Genomic DNA, 25,496 nt, shown 5'->3' on the forward strand with positions numbered 1-25,496 from the left:
AACTTTCAAATTTTCATACTATCACATGGGATGTTGGCATGGCTCTGTGTTCCCAGATATTTAAATATGTGTTCAGTTTTTGATCTGCAGATAATTGCAGTCATGTGCTATGGTAGGAAGAACATAGATTGTAGAATTAAACATATAGGATTAGAATTTTGGCTCAGCCACTTGTAACTTAGCCTCCTTGAGCCTTCATAAGTTAATGTAATAAGCTTGAGAAATAGCAGCTCTTATCAGTCCCAAGTGTCTATTATGGGTAAAGAACATTGTTAGATGTTATAGGAGATAGAATATTAAATACGTACTATAAGATTTCAGACATACAGAATGGTGGCATTTTAAGCTGGTTTAGAGATTCCCATGTTTTTTCTCTTCAGATATAGTTGTCAAGAAAATAACTCAGTCATTTAAAGCAAGTACATGTGTTACCATTAAAACAAAGCAAAACTGGGGCCCTCATGGTTCTGGTTCAGTTGATTAAATGTCTGCCTTTGGCCCAGGACATGATCCCAGGGTCTTGGGATCGAGCCCTACACTGACCCCCGCGTTGGCCTCCCTTCTCAGCTTCTCTCTCTTCCCTCTGCAGCTTTCCCTGCTTGTGTGCTCTCTTTCTCTGTCAAATAAATAAATAAAATATTTTAAAAAAAGAAGACAAAGCAAACCTTATTCTCTATAAATTAGAATGGAGGCAATAGTTAATACTGTGAAATTTAATATGAGAAACTCAATAAGCCAATAACTCTACCAATAACATACATATCCTATTTATTTTGTTTTTACTGGACCCCAAAAGTCAATGAATACATTTCTCTTACTGTGCCTGCCAAGTAACTTTTAAGGGATTAATGTTCACTAATGATCACCTTACAGGGAGTCAATAATGCCTAGGAAGAATGACCACTTAGGGTGGACTCCCCCTCTTCCACAACAGACATATTCTGGAATTCTCTGACTTTGCTGGCTGTGTAAACTACTCTCCCAAGTTCAAGTTCTGAAGGGTTAATGGTTCAGGCTTTGTGCACACAACCTTAGACTCAAAAGTGGTAGAAGAATGACTGTTTGCAGAAGGTGTGGATGAAGCTTGGATGTGCAGTGACACAGCAGTGTCCTGGGCATGTCCCCACCGTCCCCATGGTACAGCAGGGAGCTGGGAGCAGGAAGAGAAAAGGCTGGTGAGGGGCTGCGAGCTGGGGCCTGCTCTCCCTGTGCCTATCCGGGTGCAGAACTCTGAGTCTAACATTCTAATTTCTCACCTGCTTTTCCAGCCTCAGCTTCCTCTGGGAAACAATGCAATGTGCAGAGGTGGGTGGGTGGAGGGCTTGGGAGGACAGAGGGATAGCTTGTCAGTAAAGATTGCCTGGCATGGACCTCACAGCATGGAGAAACTTCACACAGAAGATGATATATAAGTCTTCATTTTACTGTTACTTTTACCATCCCCTGCCCTGCGTAGGAACTGAATGAATATTAAATAACCCCAACATTTTGATGATTTTGGCATCTAACTGTTAAGCCAATTTGTAATGACTTGATGCTTGCGCAAAGCTTGCGACATTATTAGTTCTTTCTAAGTAATGTAACTTGTGACTGTGTAGAAAAAACATTCTTGAAAAATAACTATTGAACTAAAAATGAGGAGTTAGTTTGAGTGTTTTGTCCCCCTCCCCAAACTGTTCTGTTTTGGTCTAGATCCCAAATAGCTATTTGCTAAAATCAATATCAAATATAGTTAGTTTCATAATATTAGAAAGACAACATGCCTTCTTGGGAGACTACCAGGAATAAATAATAACAAATACCTTATCAGCGTTTAGTGTCGTGATCAGCATTTTGCTTGAGGAATATAACGAAGATTGTGTCTTCTCAGAGCTACAGATGTAATCAAAAGAAAGGGTTGATTTTTCTGACCATTCTAATGGCATTCTGGATGTCTCAGTCAACAAAAGTCAAATAATAACAATTTGACTTTGAAACAGAAAATTCTCGAAGAACTTCTATCCTACTCATTTTAAGGGAGAAAAAGGCTAAGATCAAGAAGGTTGTGTAACATTCTCAAGGCCTCTGAGCTAGTTAGTGGCGGAGACCCCCAGGTGTGTCTCTGTCCTTCACTAGAGCAGGGCATCTTATTAACTTTCAGTCTGACCTGGGAGTTAGAGTCTAGATGTACAAACAATGCCAGAAATTGCTCTCTAGACAAGCAGGGGCTAGAATCAAATCAGAAAATTTAGAGTCCCATGAAACCAGTCTAAAGGGATATGAACCATCACATCTACATCTTACCAATCCCTTTGTTCCTTTGCCAGGATCAGTATGTTCTTTTCTTCTTAAAGCAGGTTCGGTTAACTGAACTTTATAAAACTCTAGTCTGAATTAATCATCCTAAATTTTAAAACACTTAGTGATTTGTTTTTGGCTTTTGAAAATAAAAACTTTGCCTTAATTTTTCTAAAGTGTTAATGATTCAGTCAGTACCTGGGACACAAGGTCAAATATCTGTTCATTTTTCTAGGAAATGGGAGCATGTTGTGATATTTGCCTACTTTATTTATTTATTTATTTGTTTGTTTGTTTATTTTAAAGATTTTATTTATTTATTTGACAGAGAGAAATCACAAGTAGTCGGAGAGGCAGGCAGAGAGAGAGGGAAGCAGGCTCCCCCTGGGCTCGACCCCAGGACCCTGAGATCATGACCTGAGCTGAAGGCAGCGGCTTGACCCACTGAGCCACCCAGGCTCCCCTGCCTACTTTAAAGATTACTTAGACTTGCACAGGCATGGAGCCCAAACCATAGGTCCTCTCTCTTTCATGAATAGATTCTTTCCTAAAAGAGCTTTCCTAAATTGCAGAACATCAAATGAATTCCTTCTGTAATTTCGTAGCAGCAATGTGAAGAAGTCGTGAGTTTTCTAAAACTAGAAGGAAAAATACTCATATTTGCAAATGATAAATATTTTATCCCAGAAAAGAATGACTGGATATTTTAAATAACAGCTTTATTGAGATACAATTCCCATATTTTAAAGTTTGGCTTTTTAAAGTATATAATCTACTGATTTTTAGTATAGTTGTAGAGTTGTACAATCATTAGCACTATCTAATTTTAGAACATTTCCATCCTGTCCCAAAGAAATCCCATTCTCATTATCAGCCCCTGGCAACTGCTGATCTTCTTTCTACCTATATGAATTTCTCTATTTTGGACATTTTATAGAAATAAAAATTGTACAGTATGCGCCTTTGGTATCTGGCTTTCTTCACATAGAACAGTGTTTTCAAGTTTCATCGATGCTGTGGCATGCACCAGTTCTTCATCTCTTTTCATGGCAGAACAATATTCCACTGTATGGATATACCAAATTTATTTATTCATTCATCTGCTAATAGATATTTGAGTTGTTTATACTTTATGGCTATTAGAAGTAATGTTTTTGTGTGGACGTAAGTTTCAATTCTCTTAGGTACATACCTTGGAGTAGAATTGCCATTCACATGGCAAATGTCAACTTTTGAGGAACTGACAGACTGTTTTTCATAGTGGTTGCACTGTTTTGCCTTCTCATCAGCACTGCACGGGGCTTCTGATTTCTCCATAACCCAGCTAACATGTGTTATTGTTTATCTTCTTGATTATAGCCATCCTGCTGGGTGTAAGCTAGTATCTCACTAGAGTTTTGATTTGTACTTCCCTAATAAATATATATTAAACATCTTTTTATGTGCTCATTTGTCATTTGTAATGACAAATATCTTTAAAGTAATATCTATTCAGATTTGTGGGAGGCTAAATAATCCCTCTCTCTCCCCCGTAAAAAGGTTCAAGACCTAATCTCTGACTTGTGAATATACCTGTTAGGGATCAAAGACACTCTACAGACATGATTAAACTATGGATCTTGAGGAAAGGAGATTATCCTGGATTATCTGGGTGAGTCAAGTGTGATCACAAGAGTCCTTAGAAGAAGGAGGCAGTAGAGATACAGTGAGAGAAGACATATGATAACAAAAGCAAAGATTGGACTGATGCTCTCTGAAGATGAAGGAAAGGGTTATGAGTCATGGAATTCAGGTGACCTCAAGAAGCTGGGGAAAGACAAGAAAATGGATTCTTTCAATTATCCTCTGGAGCCTCTGAGCAACATCTTCAGTTTATTTCAGTGAGTCTGATTTTGGATAGCTGACCTCCAGCACTATAAGATAACACATTTGTGTTATTTTAAGGCACTAAGTTTATGATAATATGTTCCTGTAGAAATAGGAAACTAACACAAAAATTTTTGCTAATTTTTAAGTTAGATTATTTGTCTTTTTATTTTTGATTTATAAAATTTCTTTATAGATTCTGGTTACAAGTCCCTTATCAAATGTATTATTGCATGTATTTTTGCCATTCTGTGTGTTGTTTTTAATTTTCTTGGTGATGCTCTTCGAAGAACAAAAGTTTTTAAAATTGATGAAGTCCAACTTATCTGCTTTTGTCTTTTGTTGTTCTTGTTGTTATATTAAGAAACCACCACCTAATTCAAAGGTTACTCATGAAGATTTACTCCTGTGATTGACATAGAGTTAGTTTTTGTGTGTGGTATGAGGTAGAGGCCCAACTTAATTCTTTTGCATACAGATATCTCAAAGTCTTGGCACAATTTGTTAGAAAAAGGGAAGGGGGTAGGTATGTTTGCCATAAGGCTATTTTGTTTAATCAACTGAAGGATTTCTCTTATTAAATTGTATAACACTTGACCAAATTAGGAAAATTGTTAGAGGTGCCTTTTCAGATATAAAAGACTGTACATGGGTACCTGGTATTCTACCAGTTTTGTAGATAAAATTATTCTTGTTTAGTTCTTGTGTAGTTCTAAATTGTTGAGGTGACTACCAGTCACCATGGAACTAACTGCCAAGTGATTTTTTTCTGGTCTAACAGATTGTCGACATATTCGGGGCTGATAATATTGATAGAGAAAATCAAAGGACACAGGGCTGTTCCATCTCACTCCTTTACATTCTCGTAAGCAGACATGAAAGGAAATAATCTATAAGTATGACTCCACTGAGAAGACCCTCCACTGGGCGCCTGGGTGGCTCAGTGGGTTAAGCCGCTGCCTTCGGCTCAGGTCATGATCTCAGGGTCCTGGGATCGAGTCCCGCATTGGGCTCTCTGTTCTGCAGGGAGCCTGCTTCCCTCTCTCTCTCTGCCTGCTTCTCCATCTTGTGATTTCTCTCTGTCAAATAAATAAATAAAATCTTTAAAAAAAAAAAAAAAGAAGACCCTCCACCAAATTTCTTTCCAAGGTGGGCACTGGTATAATTTGCATTAAATAATGATGTTTTGCTTCTCATAAAGATGCTGTTCAGGGAAACAGATTTATGTCCTGCGTTACCCTCAAAACAATAATTACAGAAAAGTTCACTTGGTTTTGAAGACACTGAGAGTCTCTCTCTTTGAAAAATAGAGCATCATCATAGTCATTTTGTGCAATAATCAGTTGGATTATGATGTAAATTGATAGGTTGGACTTGGTGACTCATAAGGCTTTAATTTGCAATCATCCCAACTCATGAAAGTTCAATGTGGACAGGTAATCTAAAAAATTTAGCAATCTCTTATGCAGTTTTACTTACTTAAAATCTTCTATCCTTAAACAATCTGAAAGTTGGTCTTGGAAGTGATGCTTGGAAGTTGCTCTCTTTCCTCTGCCTGGTGCTTTTAATTTGTCCTTCAAATATTAAGTTTAGGTTTGTCTTCTCCATTTCCAAGGTACATGTTGTCTTTAGCTCCTAATGATCAATTTTTTTCTTTTTTTTTTTCCCTTTGCTCCTTTTCTTCCCTTCTGTCTCTTTCTTCTTATTTTCTTGTTTTAAAATCACTAGTGAGTCAATGTATATGAATTAATGAATAAAATCAGAGAGTGATTGCCAAATGACAGCCAAAAGGACAATGTTCTGATTTATACATAGGAGTAGTATTCTTGAAACATTGATCCTTGACCTCTCAGCTTTGGTCAATATTCTCAAACCTCAGCGTGACCAATATTATTCTTGCTTAAAATCAACATGTATGCTGTGTTGGATTTTGTAAGGACAAAGCCAGCCTTACCCATAAAGAGACATGGAAGGAACAAATGAAGCAATGGATTTAAAGAAAACTTTTTTTTTTTTCCTTTCATCTTGTCTAGGAATAGAAATTATTGTGCTGAGGGCTCAGAGATTAAATTGTGTCACTTGTCAGGAAACTGGCAAGCAGCCATCTTTTTTGCCTGCTACTACATGCTGCTTTTGTGCTATGGATGGGTTTAATAAATGCACTGTTGTGTAAAATGTCATTGCTGCATCGCCAAATGGAGACTGTCATGTGATAGTTCTTCCCCAGGATGACAGATCAATATTGGTCCGCAGCAATCCAGGGACTTGAAGCCACACAAAGGGCATTTTTATGGTTCAGAAACAAAAGTAGAAATAAAAATCACTCCTCAAAGCATGGAGATGTATCTATTTTGCCCTGGAAGAAAACCCAGTGTTCTTTCCAAAACATTCTTACTTTAAAGATAGGCAATGTTATCAAATTTTAATGACTACTTCCCCCAAAAAAGAATACAAATAAATTGTAACATTTTTGAAAAGTTCAATCTTATTGTTAACTGTCAAAGAAATGCAAGTAAAGCAAGGAAATACACCATTGTTTACCTTGGTAAACAGCCCCAAGTTATATATGTGTAAGTGCATGAGATTCTGAGAGCATATCCTAAAATAAGCCTTCTCCAACATTCCTGGTAGAAGTAAAATTTAGTACGATCTCTCTGGAAAGAAAGTTAGTAGTATGTAACAAAACTCTTTAATGTGTTCTTACCTTTTGGTCCTAAAACTTGACTACCAGAAATGTATTCTAAGGAAACTATGAAAATCAGGGTCAACAATGTCTTCTAAAAGATTGCCAGTTATTTAAAATGCTGAGAAACTGAAAATAAACTCATAACAATGTAAGTGGTAAATATATTATTAAACAACAAAACACTTGTAGAGGATTTTAAAAAATTACGTAGGGAAAGGTTTATTTAATAAGGTTATGAGAAGTTAAGTTAATGCTAAATGTATAGAGCATGATCTAAACAGAATTTCAAAAAAAATAGCAACAAAAGCCTAGAAATAAATGCACAAAACATGTTAATAGTGATTGACTCTGAGTAGTGTAAAAATAACTGTGTTGTATTTTGTTTAATTTTTATCTACTCTTCTGCATTTTATCCACACCCCACAAAGAACAACTATCATATCCCTAAACACATATACACAATAAGTTATATTTAAAAAGAGGTTGCATAGGGAAAAGGTCACTGTCCAGAGAAATTAATCTAAACCATTATGTACTTACTTGTATTGCTCTTAATTTAGCCCTCATTGCCCATTTTCTCCCTAGCTCTGGCTCTTTCTTTCACTCTAGCTTAGACACATATCACCAGCCATCAGATTAAACAGACTGCTACTCTCTCTCTCCTCTGGGCAGTGATATCCCCCCTGCCATACCTTGCTATTCATTGTGCTTTTTGCCTCTTGCCTCCAGGTGTGTGAAGGGCCTGGGACAACCCGTGAGGCCTGCTCAGTGTTTCTGAGGTTTACAGTGTGGTCCCCTGGCAGAGGCCTGCAATGGACCCAGCCAGGAGGGAGTTTCTGAGTCAGAATTCCACAGTGTTCATATTCATTTTCTATAGTTGAGTGATAAACTACCACAAATTATAAAGTTCTAAACAACATACATTTTTCATCTCAGAGTTGTAGTGGGCCCAGGGTCAAGCACAGGTTAGTGGTGTTCTTCAGTCTGGGTCCCACAAGACTGCAAGCAGGGTGTCAAGGTTTATTTTGTTTGTTTGCTTGGTTTTTCAGCTTCCTTTCATGAGCATGGGGTCCTTTTCCAAGCTCAGGTGGCTATTGCCAGAATTTAGCTGTATCACTGCAACCTTCCATATCTCACTAGCCATAGGCTCTCAGCCCTCAAAAGTTGCCTTCAGGGCCCGCCATAGGGCCTCCTCGCTAGAGCCTCCCCCAACATGGAAGTTTGCTCTGTCCGGGCCAGCAGGACAATCTCTTGGGTTTTAAAGTACTGACTGGATTAGGTCAGGCTGACACAATACAATCTGTCTTCTGATTAACTCCAAGTCAACGGATTAGGGACCTGAATTACATTTGTGAAATCCCTTCTGCCATATCAAGCAATATTATCAGGAAAGTGATAGCTCGCCCTATTCACAGGTGCTTCCCACACTCTCGGGGAAGAGACCATAAAGGGTGTGGTCACTGGGAATGATTTTAGAATTCTACCCCCAGGGTCCCTTCCTGGCTGTCACAGATTTGTGGCTCAAGTTCCACATGCTGTTACCTGGTTGGCTTGGCAGAATGAGCTGTGGGGAGCACTTGGAATTCTATTCTAGTTCTTTCAGGGTTACCATTTCATTTAATCCTTACCATAGCTTCCTGAGATCTATGCTTCTATCTCCAATTTAACCAGTGAGCGAACTAGAGCACAGAAAGCTTAAGAAGAGTCCCAAGGTCACGCAGCTAGAAATCCGGGTCCTCTAACTCCAAAGAGTATGTTCTTTCTCTTACATCTCTCATCTGGGGCAACTCCTGAGACCTGAGCTCACTCTGGAGTCTAATCTCTTCAGGAAGAGAACTGCCTCTCATTTCATCTGTGTCTTAAGCCTGCACAGTCACTTTATATATGACGAACCTCATGCAGGAAGGCTTTTTACAATGAACTTGGAATTCCTAGAATGAGGTGTGTGCTAGGGTTCTATTGCTCATTGGAAAATCACCACCAATTTAGCAGCTTAAAATAACACCCACTTATTAGCTCACTGTTTTCATAGGTCAGAAGTCTGGTTCAGTGTGGCTGGAATCTCTGCTTAGGTTCTTAGAGGCTAAAATCAAGATGTTAGCTGAGCAACAGTCTTATCTATCTGGAGGCTTTGGTCTTCTAAGCTCATTTGGTCGTGGTAGGACTCAGTTCCTACTACCTACCTCGTTGGATGTTGTATCTAGAAGACTGTACGTGTTTATGTACATCTCTAGTTCTATCTGTTTTAACACAATGTTCCATAGGTATAAAAAGGTCAAAAAGTTTTTGGCTGCCTGGGTGACTCAGTTGGTTAAGTGGCTGCCTTTGGCTCAGGTCATGATCTCAGGGTCCTGGGATCGAGCCCCATATTGGGCTCCCTGCTCAGCAGAGAGCCTGCTTTTCCCTCTCCCTCTGCCTGCTGCTCTGCCTAATTGTGCTCTCTCTCTGTCAAAAAAATAAATAAAACCTTAAAAAAAAAAACTCAATAAGTTTTAGCTAGCATTAGATTATTCTCTTTCTAACTACTGAATGTCACTTCTAGCGGAACTTCCTTTTACCTCCACAGACATGAGACCGCCACCTAGATTTGTAAGCGAACAATGGCGGTATGGCTGCTTTTCATTCCTAACTGTAGGCCAAGCATGTTTAACATAAAGGCTATTCTATCCCAAATGTGGGCCCAGAATTCCGCTAAGAGAGGGAAGTTCCCCTGCTTCTAGGCAGAGCGGTGTGAGCTGTGGAGATCCCTTGTGGACTATCGATTTCAGAGCTGTCTTCTAACAACTCTGTTTCTAAATTTTGGAAAATGGTGCTTCCCCAGCGTTCAATATAAGCAAACCCAGTCCCCACTATGACTCAAGAATTACACAGTATCTGTTTCAAATTGTTCACTTCTGTAGCACGGATATTTCCTCACTCAGAAATTAATCTCATCAATTCAGTTTGAAAATTCTTTTGTCAAAAAGCAGGGGTTTCCTGTGGGAGTGTCCCTCCTGTTTTTCATGTTGATGGGAGATACAAAAAAATCTGGAAAAAAAAAAGAAATCTGTGCTTCTCTTGCACAAGCTATCCTAAGGAATCATTGCATCAGAACAGTAGCTAGGGAACAAAAGTGTCCTTGACTGTTTTGTAAGAAAAACAATAAACTAGTTTACTTATGTTTAATGGGGAAAAAAAAAAAGAAAAACCAGACTGAGGACAGGCTACAAAGCTTGCATTTGTGATACTTAACTCACAGTCCACACTGTGGCTCCACGCAAGCTAGTTTGTCTTACCCAGAGGATTCTGCTTGTGCAACCCTTTCTCCTCTTACTCATTAATTTACCCTCCTATTCATCTCCATGAATTAATTAATTACTTCAAAAACCCTTATAAATGGTCGCCGAGTCTATGAATATCCACAGTATGTATACCATTGCCTTATTTGCTAATTCTACTTACAGTATAGTGTTTTTTTTTTGATACATTTTATCATTTGCTCACAAGCTCTGGGTATTCTCCCTTCAAACCAGAATGACGGCCACATGGAACAAAAATTTATCTGCGTATCTTCCTTACAGAGCCAGGTGAACATGGTGCCCATCAACAAACACAAATTAAATACTAGTTGAATTTTAGTTAAAGAAGAAATCTGTGAAGTCATTACAGAAAGCTTGCTTTGACAGCCATTTCTTTCAAGTACAGAGCTTTGTAAAATTATTATTCTCCGAAGGTATAAACATGTCTCATTGATGTGGCAGATTTACCTTCCAAATAATTCTAACGTTTCAGAGCTTTACCTGAGTCTGCCATCCTCTGCAGCAGCACCACCCGGTATAATCTTCGTAATAAATATGCCAGGGTCATCTCCAATGTGGGGATTATCTGTCCCTCCAGCAATACTGAATCCCAGGCCAGAATTCCCCTGGAGAAACAATAAGTAGACATTAAATGATTTGGCTGTCACCTAAACCTAGTTCCTCTTGCACTCCGTGTTATCATCTTACTACTGAAATGGAAATCAGGTGATAACAGTCTTCCACGCAAAGCTATAAAGTGCACTGTCAGCAGACAAAGGAAGGTCAGGAAAAACACTCAAGTTTGTCTCTGCATTGCAAGAATTGAAGAGGCCTTACATTTTTGCTTATTCAAAGGGTCTTAAATTGTTGCTTTTAAGAAAAGTTTCTTTTATACAGCAATTAAAATGATCATTACAATGTAGGAAATAAAGCTTATAAATTGTGTTATATACAAAAATACAAAAACATTAGTGTCAGTTTTAAAAATTATACATAGGTAGGAAAAAGAAATGGAAGGAAACCAGTTGCATGAAAATTGATTTGATAGAGTAGTGAAATTTGGCTGTTTTAATTTTATTTCCAGTACTGTTATGCATCAAATAAGTGTGTTCCTATGTAACAAGAAGCTTTGGCTTCAGAAGGCAGGTCTCCCTTCTAGAGTTATAATAAATGTGAGATATTTTTCAGTAATAAACAGATTTTAATTTGCAATAGATATTGGCAAGGAAAGTATTACCACTGCAGCATGTAAATTTGATAGTTTATATTCTAATAAAGCTTTCATACTTACTCATGCAGATTATAGTAATTGATACCCAATGTACATACAACCTTCTGAAATCTGTATATAAGACATAATTAAAAGTCTTCCCCAAATTCACAAGCCATCTTACTTGACATATTTATTATTTACATATTTTTCTTTAATTTATATCTTCCCGACTACATTATGTTTCCATATTATGTTCTGATGTTTCTTCTAAATCACATGTTATTTAAGCCATATCCATACACCTAGGTAGTGTTTATAATTATCCATTTAAAAAGACTAAATAATATTTCATCAAGGTTATATCCTATTATTTATTTAACCAGTCCTCTATCACTGAATATTTAATTTCACTACAACCAAGATAGCTTACTAAATTTACAACTACTTGACTAATTCCTGCTCTTGGATAAAAAGAAATGAAGACTAAGAATTTAGTAGCTAATCCAGAAAAATTAATTAAGACACTGTCAGAAAAGTTCAGTGTCAAGATCAGCTATAACTTGACAGTTCTATCACTACAAATGTATGGTAACATTTAGCAATTTTTATTGACTAAATAATAAAAATTCCAGAAGGCTGATTTCACAATTATACATTTATGTTGAAAAGTTGAAATTAATAATTCAACCATAACAACTAAAATCCCATGCCTTTATACTTCTGACATTTCTCTAATTCTGTTTTTCTTTGAAAAAATGCAATGTTCACTGAACAGAGATATTACTCAGTAGCAGTCATGCAATCATAAACTTATTTAATATTTGTTACACACCAGCACTGTGCCTGGCACTGGACTAAGTTCTGGGAAATACAGCAGAGAATATGTCAGTTGATGAGGCACAAGAAGAGAAAGTACAGAGTGCAGGAGTGGCGGACGGAGGAAGGAAGCATAGGGAGTTTTCCAGAAGGTGAAAAGCACTTAGTTACTCTTAAGAGGGTCAGGATGGGAATGGGGAGGCAGACAGAATATTTCAGTCTAAGGAAGAACACATGTAAAATCCCTGAGGTGAGAAAGGGTATGCCACGTCCAAGACATAGACAGGAAGGCTTGAATTAAGAAAGCAAAATGAACTGGATGAGATAAATATTTACCATGAGTTCAAGAGAACCTATTCTTGGCTTTAAGTACCTACTGACACCAGATGACTCTACCGGTATGGCTGAGTAGCTACTAAGGGTAAGGGTACAGGGAACAAGAGCAGATGATTTTTCCCTTCACGGAATTCAAGGAAGAGCAGAAAAGGCGGTGATATTGGGCATCTGGTAATCAATACATTTTCACTGTAACATCAACTACATTGTCAGGACAGCATTAAGATGACTTACAAGGCAGTTTTTCTATGATCTAGAGATCCTTTGGAAGATCCTTTTGGAAGGAAAGAATGGGAAGATGAGTATCCTCATTGTAATTTGGGTCTAGTTCCATGAATATCAACTGGAGTATACTGGTCTTACTAGAGTTGGCCCCTTGGATAATCATTTCCTGCATAAGGGGGTAGGGAAAGAGGCAAGCACAGGCTGGGAAGTACACAAATGCTTTCTCCTGACAATATCAATAGTTTTGGAGAGGGCACTCAAAACTTTGCCATTTGCAAAACATATTCACTCTCTAGCTCTTACCCTTATCATCTTCATTTCTAGTTTTGCACTTTTACCCCCAGGAGTACTCAGCTGAGCTGCTGGCTCTTTTCCTGCACAGCTGACACCATGACTTGTCTCTTGGCCTTTGCTCATGCTGCTTTCTCTACCAGAAACTTTCTACTACTCCTTTGCCTGGCCCACTTCTACCTATTATCCAAGATAAAGCTCAGAAGGCAAGTGCTACAGAAAATATTAAAAGATCACAACTCCATTTCTCTGGGTAATTCAATCCTCTCTTAAGTCTTTAAAGATTTCTGTGTTTATCTATGCCATGCACTGTACTATTTTGAGTTTATATATTTCTGAGTCTGTCTTTCCTTTAAAGTAAGGAAACTGTGTAGTATTCACCTTTGTTCTTGGTACTTTCTCTGGCACACAGTACTGTTCAGTAAATAACTGACGAATGAATGAACAAACAAACCTACTGAGAATATTCAATATCTAAAGGGAAGACACAGAAAGGACACAGTAAAAGCCCACAATGTGTTCAGAAATCTAATATACAAGTAGAAGCCTTTTTGTTCAGTGTTCTGCAAGAATAAAAATGGAAAGCTCAGGTATTTGAATTGTGGCTTAGCTGAAGGATGACTGATGAGACAAAACTGTCCAAACTGGGGGGATAGGCCGCTCTGGAAGGGAAGGAGGAAGGTTCACTCATAGAGCAGCTGCTTTGTTGCTGGACGTGAGGGACCTGAGTATTTCTGGGGAGGTTAAACTGCACAACTTCAAAGGATTCTTCTGGATCTTTGGCTAGATTTGTAGGAAACCTATTGTTGCAAACAAAGAAAAAGGGACGTGCAGCGGTAGAAGTAGATCACCATTGCATTTTTAAAGCTTATCCTGTGAATCAACAGATCTTTGAAGGGATAGCTTTTGATGACAGTCTAGCAACCAGTACTGTTTTTAGAATTGACCCTGATAAGGAGATCTGGTGGCCTTTGGATCCTAACACACATTCTCCTACCCTCAAATCTACTCTGAGGGAAAAGAAAGAATGGATCAGGAAATCCATAATGAACAGTGGTAGGTAGAGGCAGAGTGTAACTAGACCTGTGTTTCCAGTCTCACGGATTTCCAAAAGCAAATTTTGTGTTTCATTTAAAACCAGCTGGGCCTGGCCGGTCACCACGATTCTTTAGAGGATGTTCACGTGACTTCAGCTAAGGACGTTATTTAAAGTGTTTTCCTGTCTCTCCTTATTGTTGTCTCCCAGCCGTCCCTTTCAGGTCTTTGCTACCAGCCAGCAGCATTCAGTGGAGAGAGGGACAGATAACAAGCAACAGTGAAATTACTGCCTGCTGTTCTCCACAGCTGAGTCACTCCAGTCCCCTGACAATCATCGCGGAGCCAGCCAGCTGCAGGGCCAGACCCCAGAACCTCTCAGTTCCAAGTGGCGATCTCTCCATGTGAATAGGCAGACCCCTGGCTGACACCCTTAGATCCTGGGAATTGTGGCTAATTAACCGAGTGTTGATACTTGACCCAGTCCATGGCAACTGTGAGGTGCCATGCTTGTGAGGGCAGTCCCTGAACAGGGCTCTGGGTAGCTGCCGTTCCCCTGCAGCTGGATACATTCCATGACTGACGAATGTGGCTGGCATGAACCATTCTTTCTCCTGGTTCCTAATCCTCCACATTTGCTGATTCTCCCCCAAGAGCAAAGTCTGCTGCCTAGTCAAATGGCACTTTCTTTTTCCTGTACTATATTCTATCTCTTCTAAGAAAAAGAATCAACTGAAAGCAAAGACACTTTACTGATGGTTGCAAATATAAATATAATATTCTGAGAAAAGTTCCTCTTTCATTCAAAGTGTTTCTCTAAATGAAAATTATTCCCAGGGCACCTTGGTGGCTCAGTGGGTTAAAGCCTCTGCCTTCAGCTCAGGTCATGACCCCAGCATCCCGGGATGGATCCCGCATCCGGCTCTCTGCTCAGCAGGGAGCCTGCTTCCCCTCCTCTCTCTCTCTGCCTCTCTGCCTACTTGTGATCTCTGTCTGTCAAATAAATAAATAAAATCTTAAAAATCTTAAAAGAAGAAAAGAAAATTACCCCCAAAAGAACATAAAATATCATAACCATAAGCATGTATAGAATTTAAAAATATTTATTTATTTGAGAGAGATAGAGAGCTTGAGCAGGGGGAGGGTCAGAGGGTGAGGAAGAGAGAGGAAAGCAGACTCCCTGCTGAGTGCAGAGCCCAAAGTGGGGCTCAATTCCATGACCCTGAGATCATGACCCAAGCCCTAGCCAAGAGATGGATGCTTAACGCACTGAGCTACCCAGGCACCCCTATAGAATTTTCTATTTATAAGGAATTTCTTTGATTTTTTTTTTAGAAGTTCTTATTTTAAAGTATTGTTTAATCTAGTAATTCAATTCTAAGAATTCATTGTGAAGAAATATTCAGAGATATGTACAAAGATTTGTGTTCAAGTCTTTATCACAGTATTATGTTTTTAATGTTAAAACCAAAACAAAACAAAAAATTGAAAGAACAACTCCCAACTGGAAATAAACATTCAAATGATGGAGAAATGGTTAAAAACACTGTAGTACATCTATCTGAATGTGGACTATTTTGGAGCTATTAAAATTGTAGTGATAATGACAACAGGAAATGCTCATTATGTAAATGTGAGAGAAAAAAAAGTATATGGAATTTTAATTATAGTATGATCACCACTGAAATATTAAAAGCAAATGATTTATTTTTAATGAGAAAATTATTAACCACTAATTAGTAACAGTAAAAATGTTTAATAAGTCAAAATAAGAGGGAGACTTTTTAAAAAAATTATAAAGTTCTTAATAAAACAAAAAAATATCAAAATACTAAAAATTTTCTCAAGAACACTAACATTTATTGCATATTTATTCTGAACTAAACATGACCTAAATATTTTTTAATTCCCCATTCTGTAGATACTATTTCCTCCTTTTTATATGTTAAAAAACAAAAAACAAACAAATAAAAAACCCTGAGGCTGTGAAGAGTGAAGTAGCAGCTTAACACAGAAAACAAGTGAACAGCGGATTTCAGATTCAAATCAAATTCATTTGGCTTCAAATATTATTTTCTTTCCATTATATCACATTGCCTTTCCTGGGTTGAAAAATAATAATTTGATGGTGGATACATAATAAAAATGATCATACTAACAAACCAGTATTTTGGATTTTTGAAAAAAGTCTAAACTACTTCTATCAGTATCTGAAAATATTCAAAACAAATTCTTTTTACTTTTTGGTGGGGGGGGGGCAGGGTTTGAACTCACAACCCTGAGATGAAGACCTGAGCTGAGAGAGAGTCTGATGCTTACCTGACTGTGCTACCTGGGCACCCTAGAAAATTTCTGATGGAAAATTTTCAAAATTTCATGGAAATTTGGGGCCATTTAGACCTGGTTTTGAGTGTCAGCTTTGTACTTATTAGCTATTTGACATTGGCTAAGTTTTCATCTTTGAGTCTAGTTTCTTCATCTGTAATATGTAGATAATACCTACTTCACAGTAGCATTACATCAAGTGTCTGCCTTTGGCTCAGATCATGATCCCAAGGTCCTGGGTTCGAGCCCCGCATCCGGCTCCCTGCTTGGCGGGAAGCCTTCTCCTCCCTCTCCCACTGCCCCTGCTTGAGTTCCCTCTGTCACTGTCTCTCTCTCTGTCAAATGAATAAATAAAATCTTAACAAAAAAAAAAAAAGATAATTTAGTTAAAAATTCTGAATGTGGGGAAAGGGATATTTAGAAAGGGATGTTTAGTCCTAAAAAATGTTAGATAAATAAAGGCTAGATAAAGACTCAAACTCTTCTAAGCTTTAACAGTCATGTCCTGTTTTGAATAATATTGAAATTTTATATATCCTGTTGCCAACTCCAGGAGTCCTATATACCTCCCTCATTCCAGGAGGAACTATATGCTCCTTTAACTCTCTGCCAAGAATCATCAATATATAGGTCTATTTTCTGCACAGCTGCTCCAGCAATGATATTAATTTTTATTTAGTATTACTTATACTGCAAAATTATATGCATATTGTTTTCGGATATATCATCATACCTCAGTCTCCCATCTGTAAGTTTCTGATAGACCCCCCGACTGAAAATTACTAGTGCAAAATTTGACTAGTGATTAGCACACAGAATAGTGAACAAGATGAGTAGACAGAAGGAAGATATGAAAAAAGTCTAAAACAGACAACAGCAAATTAAAGGAATCCTCTAACTATGTGGCAGGAGAAAAATGTCACTTGATAGGTCCATTGGTTAGCAAATAATCTTCTAAATTGTCTTGGAAGATATTTTATTTTAGGCAGTAAATCTGGAATGGTACAAAGGATAAAAAGATGTCTTTTTTCATAGACATTACTTGTTGAAAATCATTCAAAGTCTTTCTCACATCCACATTCTATAGCATACTGCAATATCAAAAGATGAATAGCCACAGGCCTATTATTATAATATAAAGATATGAATATAATTCAGACATTTCTAACTACTCTTGCTTGCAGTTATCTTCATAAAAATTTTCCTCCTAGAAATGTTTTAAGACGTTATCCAATAATCCATGTATTTTTGAATAACATTCTTAGTCTAGGGATAAGAGATGCCTGTTTCCACTTACTTAGAAGTTCTAGAAGTTGTATTTAGGATTTGCTCCTGAGGAGCCACTAGGAGGTCAGTGTTTGGGGACTGGTAAATGGAGGAAAGTGTTGTCAAGGTTTGGGGGGCTGTGGAGAGGAAGCAGCAGGAAAGAGAATGCTAGTTTACAATAGGCCAAAGAACACATGATAAGTAAATGGTTATAGTGTGAAGGTAGATTACTGTTTTTGTGAAACAGTTTTATTCTTAGAAGAGACACATGGTAGTGGCTGATGGAGAGGAGGCAGGAGTAGGGAAAAGATTTTAGAGTGTGGCAGGGAGAGGACTCAAGCATGTCTGTGGGCCAAGGGAAAGAAGCTCCTGGAAAGGCAGAATGAAGATACAAAAGAGAAAAGGTGTCCATGAGAAGCAAAGTCCTGAAGAAGGAGGAGTGAGAATAGGGTCTAGAGTCTGGATTTCTGAGCGCCTACTGTACATGTGGTATAACCACATGAAGGAATACGATGGTATTATGAGATGAATATATCTTTACAATACACATTTAGGTAAAGAAAGGCGAATACAATATAAGATTTACATTTATAATATATAGGCATAGAAAAGTTTGAAAGTATATTCACCAATATACTAAAGTTACTTTCAATGGATTTCAGAATTATAGATCTTTTTATTTTTGTCATTTTAAGCAAGTCAATCTTTAATTTTCCTTATAAATATGTCTCCCTATAAACACACACACATACATTATACTTAAAAAACATGTTTAACAAAGAACAAATGGCAGTTTGTTTTTCTAAGATAGCATACCTCAGCCTTAGGTGGGAAGGGCGATATTTTTCTATTTGGGATAAGAATGATCAAATTACTACAAAGTTAGAATGTTATTTTAAGGCAGAAGGAGTTACAGGATTATTTTCAGGTACAGGAGAAAAAAGCTGAAGGAGTTCTTAACTGATAGTGTCTTTGTCTTACACATTTAGATGTCAGGACACCAAAGGGAAGTCTAGAATGAATTTGGAGACTTATGTAAAGCAGTAAAGGATTGGAATTGCACCTGTGAGGCAAGAGAGACACCTTAGAATCAGTAGAGGTCTGCTGAGCAGCACTGAGATGGGCCATCATCAGCCTGGTTTTTTTTTTTTTTTTTTTTTCCAAGATTTATTTATTTATTTGACAGAGAGATCACAAGTAGACAGAGAGGCAGGCAGAGAGAGAGAGAAGCAGGCTCCCTGCTGAGCAGAGAGCCCGACATGGGACTCGATCCCAGGACCCCGAGATCATGACCTGAGCTGAAGGCAGCAGCTTAACCCACTGAGCCACCCAGGCGCCCCCATCATCAGCATGGTTATGGGATTTTCTCCCACAGTGCTTAGTAATCATGAACAATGAGAAGGAAAGGTATGGTTGCTTTAGGGCTGAAGTTTGAAAATCAAATGTGGCTAACTCTCAAAGGAATGAGGAATGCAAATCAGAAAGGATAAAAAAGGAAGAGAAGCCAGGAATATGTGCAGCCTGGAAGAACAGAAGTGGGTAAAAAGATTGAGATCATGACAAGGTCAAAGTACAGATTCATGGAGAACAGAGCATGGAAGAGGGACTAGCAGGCTGTGGACACTGGGATTTCTGGGCTCAAGATTTCAGGGATGAAGTAGTACTCAGTGATAGTCACATGAGTATAGTAAAGGTTACCTGAATGCATTAAAATGATGATCCAGTCAGAGTCCTTTTTGGCTGACACTGAAGTTTCCTTGGAAGATGGTAACAAAAAGAGAGAAGCTAAGGAGGTCAAAAACGTTTAGTGAAAGTGGGCAAAGATAAGGTTAGGGGTAGAGATAAGAAGAAGGGTAGAATGTGAAGCAGTATGCCAGTTAAAAGAGTTACAAGTAGAGGCACAAGATGTACCAAGTCCTAAGAAGAAGAAAGTGATTGACTTGTTCAAGGAATAAAATGAATCCAGAAGAGCGGTAGACTGATTAGGTAAGGAAGGGGCATGAGGTCAGAGACGGTAGCAAAGGGTCAAACACTGGTGGTGTAAGGTTTGTGTGTCATGAAGATTTAAAACAGGAGAGTAATCTGGTCTGATTTAGTTGAAGATTACACTGGTTGCTTTTTAAAAACATCGGAGAGAGCAAAGGTGAGGACAGGAAGACCAGCGGCAACAGCCCAGGTCAGAAACTGATGGTAGCTGGATCGGCTGGTAGCAATGGGGGTGCCATGATTTGAGACATGACTTGGAGTGGAACTGACAGGATTTACTGATGGCTAGAATTCTCAAGGAAAGAAAAGAATCAAAGATGGTGCCTACCTGGGCAGAGATGTCCTATGTTATCTCTATATGAGATGTAAAGACTGTGATATGGGTGGAAAAACCAGTTGACAAGAGGTAAATCAAGTTGTAAGTTTGAGAGATATATCAGTATCACTGGAGTGGCAGAAAAAAAAAAATACCAAGGTCTTGAGAAAGAATAATGGTAATTGCTAACCCTCAGGGATTGCTTTCTACATGTCAGGCGCTGTACAGAACTTATAGCTCCCTTTTTAATGATAGTTAAGGTACAGGCAAGAGGGCACCTGGGGGGTTCATTCAGTTACTTGTCTGCCTTCTGCTCAGGTCATGATCCCAGTATCCTGTGACTAAGCCCAGCAACAGGATCCCTGCTCAGTGGGGAGCCTACTTCCCACTCTCCTATTCCTCTCCCCCTTTCAATCAGATAAATAAGATACTTTAAAAAAAGATACTGGCAAGAAAATAATGGTGGTAACTGCAAGAGTATTTCCAACAGCTCTGAGGGTACATGCCCTCATGTTTTCTGAAGGCCAGACCCAGGAGTATGGGCTTTCCTGGAGAAACCAGATTTTCGTAATAAGGAATGACATGATAAATGTGATATTTTACCATGACTAATTTGAGGAGGACAGTGTGCAGCCAAAGCAAAAATAGGCTTAGTGGAATGAGTCAGAAATCAAGGAGAGTAATTTGGGACCACATACAATATTTGAACTATGAATTCCCAAGATCTGATTTAGGATGTTGTCAGTGACATTCAACTACAAAACTGCCAAGTGACCTCTCTCTTGTGCCCTGCAATCATATTTAACTGAAATGCCAATATACACTTCTCAACAGCTCCCAACATTGTTTCTCAACCTCTTGATCATGTTTTTCCAATGTAAGTTGGTAACAATGGAGTCCCTCTCTTGCATCCCTATTATGCCATGTATTTCCAATGACATTTCTTCCTGTGTTTTCCGAAAACTTCCAGAACATGTTGTGTATGAAAACTAAGAAAGAAATGGAGAAGCTCATGAGGTACTCTGTTACCCTATCAAGGAATCTGAGACTTATCCTTGATTCTGCCTGTTCATCCGTCCTTATACTTTATTAAGCATGTGTCTTGTTGATTCAACCCCTAAAATATTTTCAGATCCATCCAGCTCCTCTTGACTTCTGCCATCACTGCCCTGGCTTAGAATTTCATTAGTTTTCCTCCTTGTTCTTCGGAATTCCAGCACTAATTCACTTCATTCACATTCATGGAATGAAGTCAAATATGCTCAGAATAACAGATCTCAAGTGCAAATAGCTATGAAGGCCGACAAACTGTACAGGAGGGTATATGTGGCCCCAGGAGAAGTAAAATAACAGAGCCAGAGTGTGGTTAAATGGCAAATGATCTTTGTTCAGGAAATAAAATAAGAAGAAGTGGGGGTTGAGCACATGTATCTTATCTAAAGGGAAGAGACTCTTTAGCTCTTATGAGTGGTTGCCATTCTAGAATGGGGGTCTAAAGTTGGAAGATTGAACTCCCCTCCTTACTGAAGTCAGGAATCAAGTTTTCCTAAGTAAAGTATCATTTTTCAATGTTGGAGAATTATTAAGTTGAAATATATGTACATGGGCTCTTGGTCAGTTATGTTCCCTGTAGTTGGCAACTTGTGAGACACATTCCATGGATGTCCCTCAGGTCAGCAGAGTGACTAAGGAAAATACAACCACAAACCACAGATAAGATCCTAGGGTAACTGTGTGTTGTTGTTTTTTTTAAAAGCTGCTCACAACATTCTTCTGTATAGCATTATATATCCCTCAGCAGCATGTAAAGAAAAATGCCTTAAAGTAGGTCCTCACTTTCCCCTTCATCCTCCTCTGTATTTTATTATTACACACAGCACATTTTATTGTACTTGTTTACATGTTTATCTTCCCTGCTCTACCGTGAGCATCAACTCAAAGTATCAAAACTGAGTTATTCATTTCCTGTGCCAGAATCATGTAGCAACTATATGTGAAAAGAATTGAATACATTTTTGCACAAACTAAACTGACCCGCTTCCTCTGCCTAGAATACTTCTCTTCTCTTGTTGAATTGCCTTTCACACATCAAAATTCATCTCAAATGCTATCTCACATTTTCTCCAGTTGCTTCAGGGAGATGTTGATTGCCCTTTCCTCTGTGATTCCACATGACTTCATTCATAATGTGAGTAAGACCATAAAGCTATTTATATATGTGTCTCTCTTCCATTAGATTCTTAGCATCTCAAGGACAGGGGCCATACTTTATTTGCATCTGTATTTCTAGCTCTCCATTCAATTCCTGGTGACAGCAACTACTCAATAAATGTTTGCTGAGTTAAACTTAATGGAAGAATACTTGAAATAATTTGTGTGACTAAGCTGATAAGGAAAGGTCAGGGGAAGGGGGTTATTTGGTTTTAATGTAAGAGGTCTAAACGTTGAGTTGCCTAATTCTGCATTTGTTTGAGTACGTACAATGTGCTCAACATTGTGTCAAATTGTACTAACAAAACACCAAAAAGATATGTTCCTTTTTTTCAAGGTGCTTATGGTCTAGTTGGGGAGATTTGCCATATATTCAATAACAGTGTCAGTGTGGCACAATATTTCAAATTAGTCTTTGGCTCTTCTCTTCCTGGACATTGTGAACAATTATGTGCCAAGTTCTGTTGATTCTATCTCTTGAGTACCTCTAATTTTCACCCTTTTATTTTTATCCCTATTGCATCTATCCTACTTAATTTCATTTACCATTTTCCAGGATATTGCATAATGCCAAGAATGATCAGTTTCTATACCCCTTCTTTTGATTCATTGTATTTCAGAAGTTCAATTTACCCATTTTCTCTGCAATCAACATTTTGCATCTACTTTTTTCTATTCCAAATCTTTGAAAACCAAAAACTGTTGACTAAAACAATCTTTTCTTTTCACTCTTTAATGAGGATTTTAAAAATGAGGATTTAAAAAAAAATACTGATTTTTAGGGTTGTCATATATATATAATTTCTAGTGTTTCCTGGCAGTAGTAACTTGCTACTGCCATGTAACTCTCCTTTGAAGTGATAACTTAGAAATAATCAACTGTGACTCTGGCTAAACAAGACTTCAACTCATACCCCTAACTCTACTTCTACCAATCTTGGTTAGGGCAAGAAGAATGGTAATAAACAGTTGCTATCCTCTATTCGGCATCACTATCTTGGAATGGATTAAGAAAACAAGCGCTAGAATAATTTCTGATATGTTTAGATCCTAACTCTACCTTATCTTGGCTGTCATCCTGAACAGTTCTCTAAAGATGAAAGATCAAAAGTATTTTTGTAAAAATAAAATATTATTTTCCTTTTTCATTGTGTTTACCTTTGCACTGATGGTGCAAAAGCAATGGTGGGTAAAACCCTTGGAGCCTTAGCACAAATTAAGACAATGGCACCAAAGTCTATTAGTAATAATTGAATTGTTTATTAACCATACACTCACAATGAAAAAAAGTTAGTTTTATTTAAGAATATCTTCTATGAAATAGTGCAAGTTATTATTACTAATTTAATTATTTTTATGTAATTTAATTATTTAATTTTTAAAAATCTTGACTTTTGAGTCCATAAGTCTGAAATATTCTACATGATGAAATGAGAGGCATGCCTACTGCACTCTATTGTATGGTTTTCTCAGGATAAAAGAGATTCTGCAATCACTTAAGTTGCAAGCTAAACTGACCACATTTTCATTGGATATCATGTTTACTTGAAAGAATAACTGACTTGTAAACTATGATTATTTAGTCTTGGGTATTTGGAAAAAACTTTTTTGAAAACCAATGAAGTGCATTTGTTTTTTTTCAAGGAAACATCTGAAGGCATTTGTTGTCAATAGTAAAATTTGAGTTTTCAGGTAAATTATAATTTGGAAACCTTGCATCTGTTACCATGAGCATGACAACCTTCTATGACTTAAATACTTTCCTGATGAGATGGGTGGTAATATTAACAAATAAAATTTTTTGATATTGCATAATGAAATATGTCAACATTTCAAAGGTCTGTATAAATATTTTCCAATTAACTAATATATGACATTACAAATCCACGTATGTGGTAAAAGTTCATTTTTTTCAAAAAGGTCCATTTAAAGTATAAGATAGATGCATAAATTTTAGTGTAAGATAGTACAAAAAGTTCACTGAAATAGTTTCAGATTTCACATATTAATTAACCTTTAAAAAATTACCATTTGCCAAATTTTAGTGTAGTGTCCAAGGAGAAGATCTGCAATTATCTGAAAAGGCTATGCAAACATTTCACCTTTTTCCATTCACATATCTGTGAAAAAATCATATTTTCCTCATTTACTTCAATTAAAGCAACATGCATAATAGATTAAACACAGATGAAGATAAAAGAGTTTAGATGTTAGATTAAGCCAGATATAAAAAATGTAAAACATATAAAAATGTAAAATAATGTCATTCTTCTTGCAAATCCTGTTGGCTTTGATAAACATAGCTATTTTTAACAAAAAACTACTTAGGTTTACATGTAATAGGTTTATTATCATTACTTGTAAATTACTTAATACATATTTTTTTAAATCCTCAGTTTTAATTTCTAATCTAATATATATTGAAAGATAAAATGCATATGAACAATATGGAAGACATCATAATCTCAGGAAACAAACTGAGGATTGCTGGAGGGGAGGGGGGTGGGAGGGACAGGGTGGCTGGGTGATGGTTATTGGGGAGGGTGTATGCTATGGTGAGTACTGTGAATTGTGTAAGACTGATGAATCACAGACCTGTACTCCTAAAACAAATAACACATTGTATGTTAATTAAAAAATAGGTAGCTAAAGCACCTTTCAAAAAGTAATCAGTAAATAAGTAAGAAAATAAAATGAGTTTAAGAGAAAAAAAAGGCATCATTAATTTTGAGTGAAAGAGATCCTGAAACTGAAATGTTTATTAAGAATTGCTGTTGTAAAAAGTACGAGATAATTCTCATAAAGAACTTAACGTGGTACACTATAAGGCTCCAAAATTGCCAATAAGCCTATGATACACTGAGTACACAGTAAGTGTTAGCTAGTATTAACAGGCTTCTTGAGACCACCCTGGATTCTCACTGTGAAAGAAGACTCAAAATGAAGTCAGCATTGTTAAGAAAATCACTCAAAATAGAGTCAAAAGGATATTGAGGAAGTATGGCCCATGCAAGTCTCCTGTTTCAATTCTCAAAACACCATCGTTTGACTCTTGTCAATTGTAACTGCACAACCTCCTGAAACTCATCCTCTACCTTGGACGGACACAGAGATCATGAAAAGTCTGTTTGCTAAATAACCAATCATGCATTAGATAGTTTAAACTCCACCAGCACCAATCATAATTCTGTCAAAACAAGTTATATAACTTCTTGGGTTTTGCCATTATAAGCCTTTATTCTGCACTCACAAGCAACTTGGAGCACATTTTTGATTTCAGTCGACTCTGTGCCTCCCAGATAAATATGTTGGTTGCTTCACAGCCTCTTTTCCTTGATTGACACATACATTTTTCTCAGTGTGACTAAG

At 37.5% G+C, this 25,496-nt stretch overlaps 1 protein-coding gene across 15 annotated transcripts in view; it reads right to left on the reverse strand.

Annotated features, from left to right (window-relative positions):
- Positions 1 to 25,496, reverse strand: part of DLG2 (discs large MAGUK scaffold protein 2) — a 1,549,658-nt gene that overhangs the window by 562,712 nt on the left and 961,450 nt on the right. For all 15 annotated transcript variants that reach the window (XM_059411961.1, XM_059411989.1, XM_059411997.1 and 12 more), the window contains one exon: positions 10,609 to 10,733. In XM_059411961.1, coding sequence (XP_059267944.1) covers positions 10,609 to 10,733 — 125 coding nt within the window. The remainder of the gene's footprint in view (positions 1 to 10,608; positions 10,734 to 25,496) is intronic.

This window comes from Mustela nigripes, chromosome 1, assembly GCF_022355385.1.
Source record: "Mustela nigripes isolate SB6536 chromosome 1, MUSNIG.SB6536, whole genome shotgun sequence".
Classification (NCBI taxonomy): domain Eukaryota; kingdom Metazoa; phylum Chordata; class Mammalia; order Carnivora; family Mustelidae; genus Mustela; species Mustela nigripes.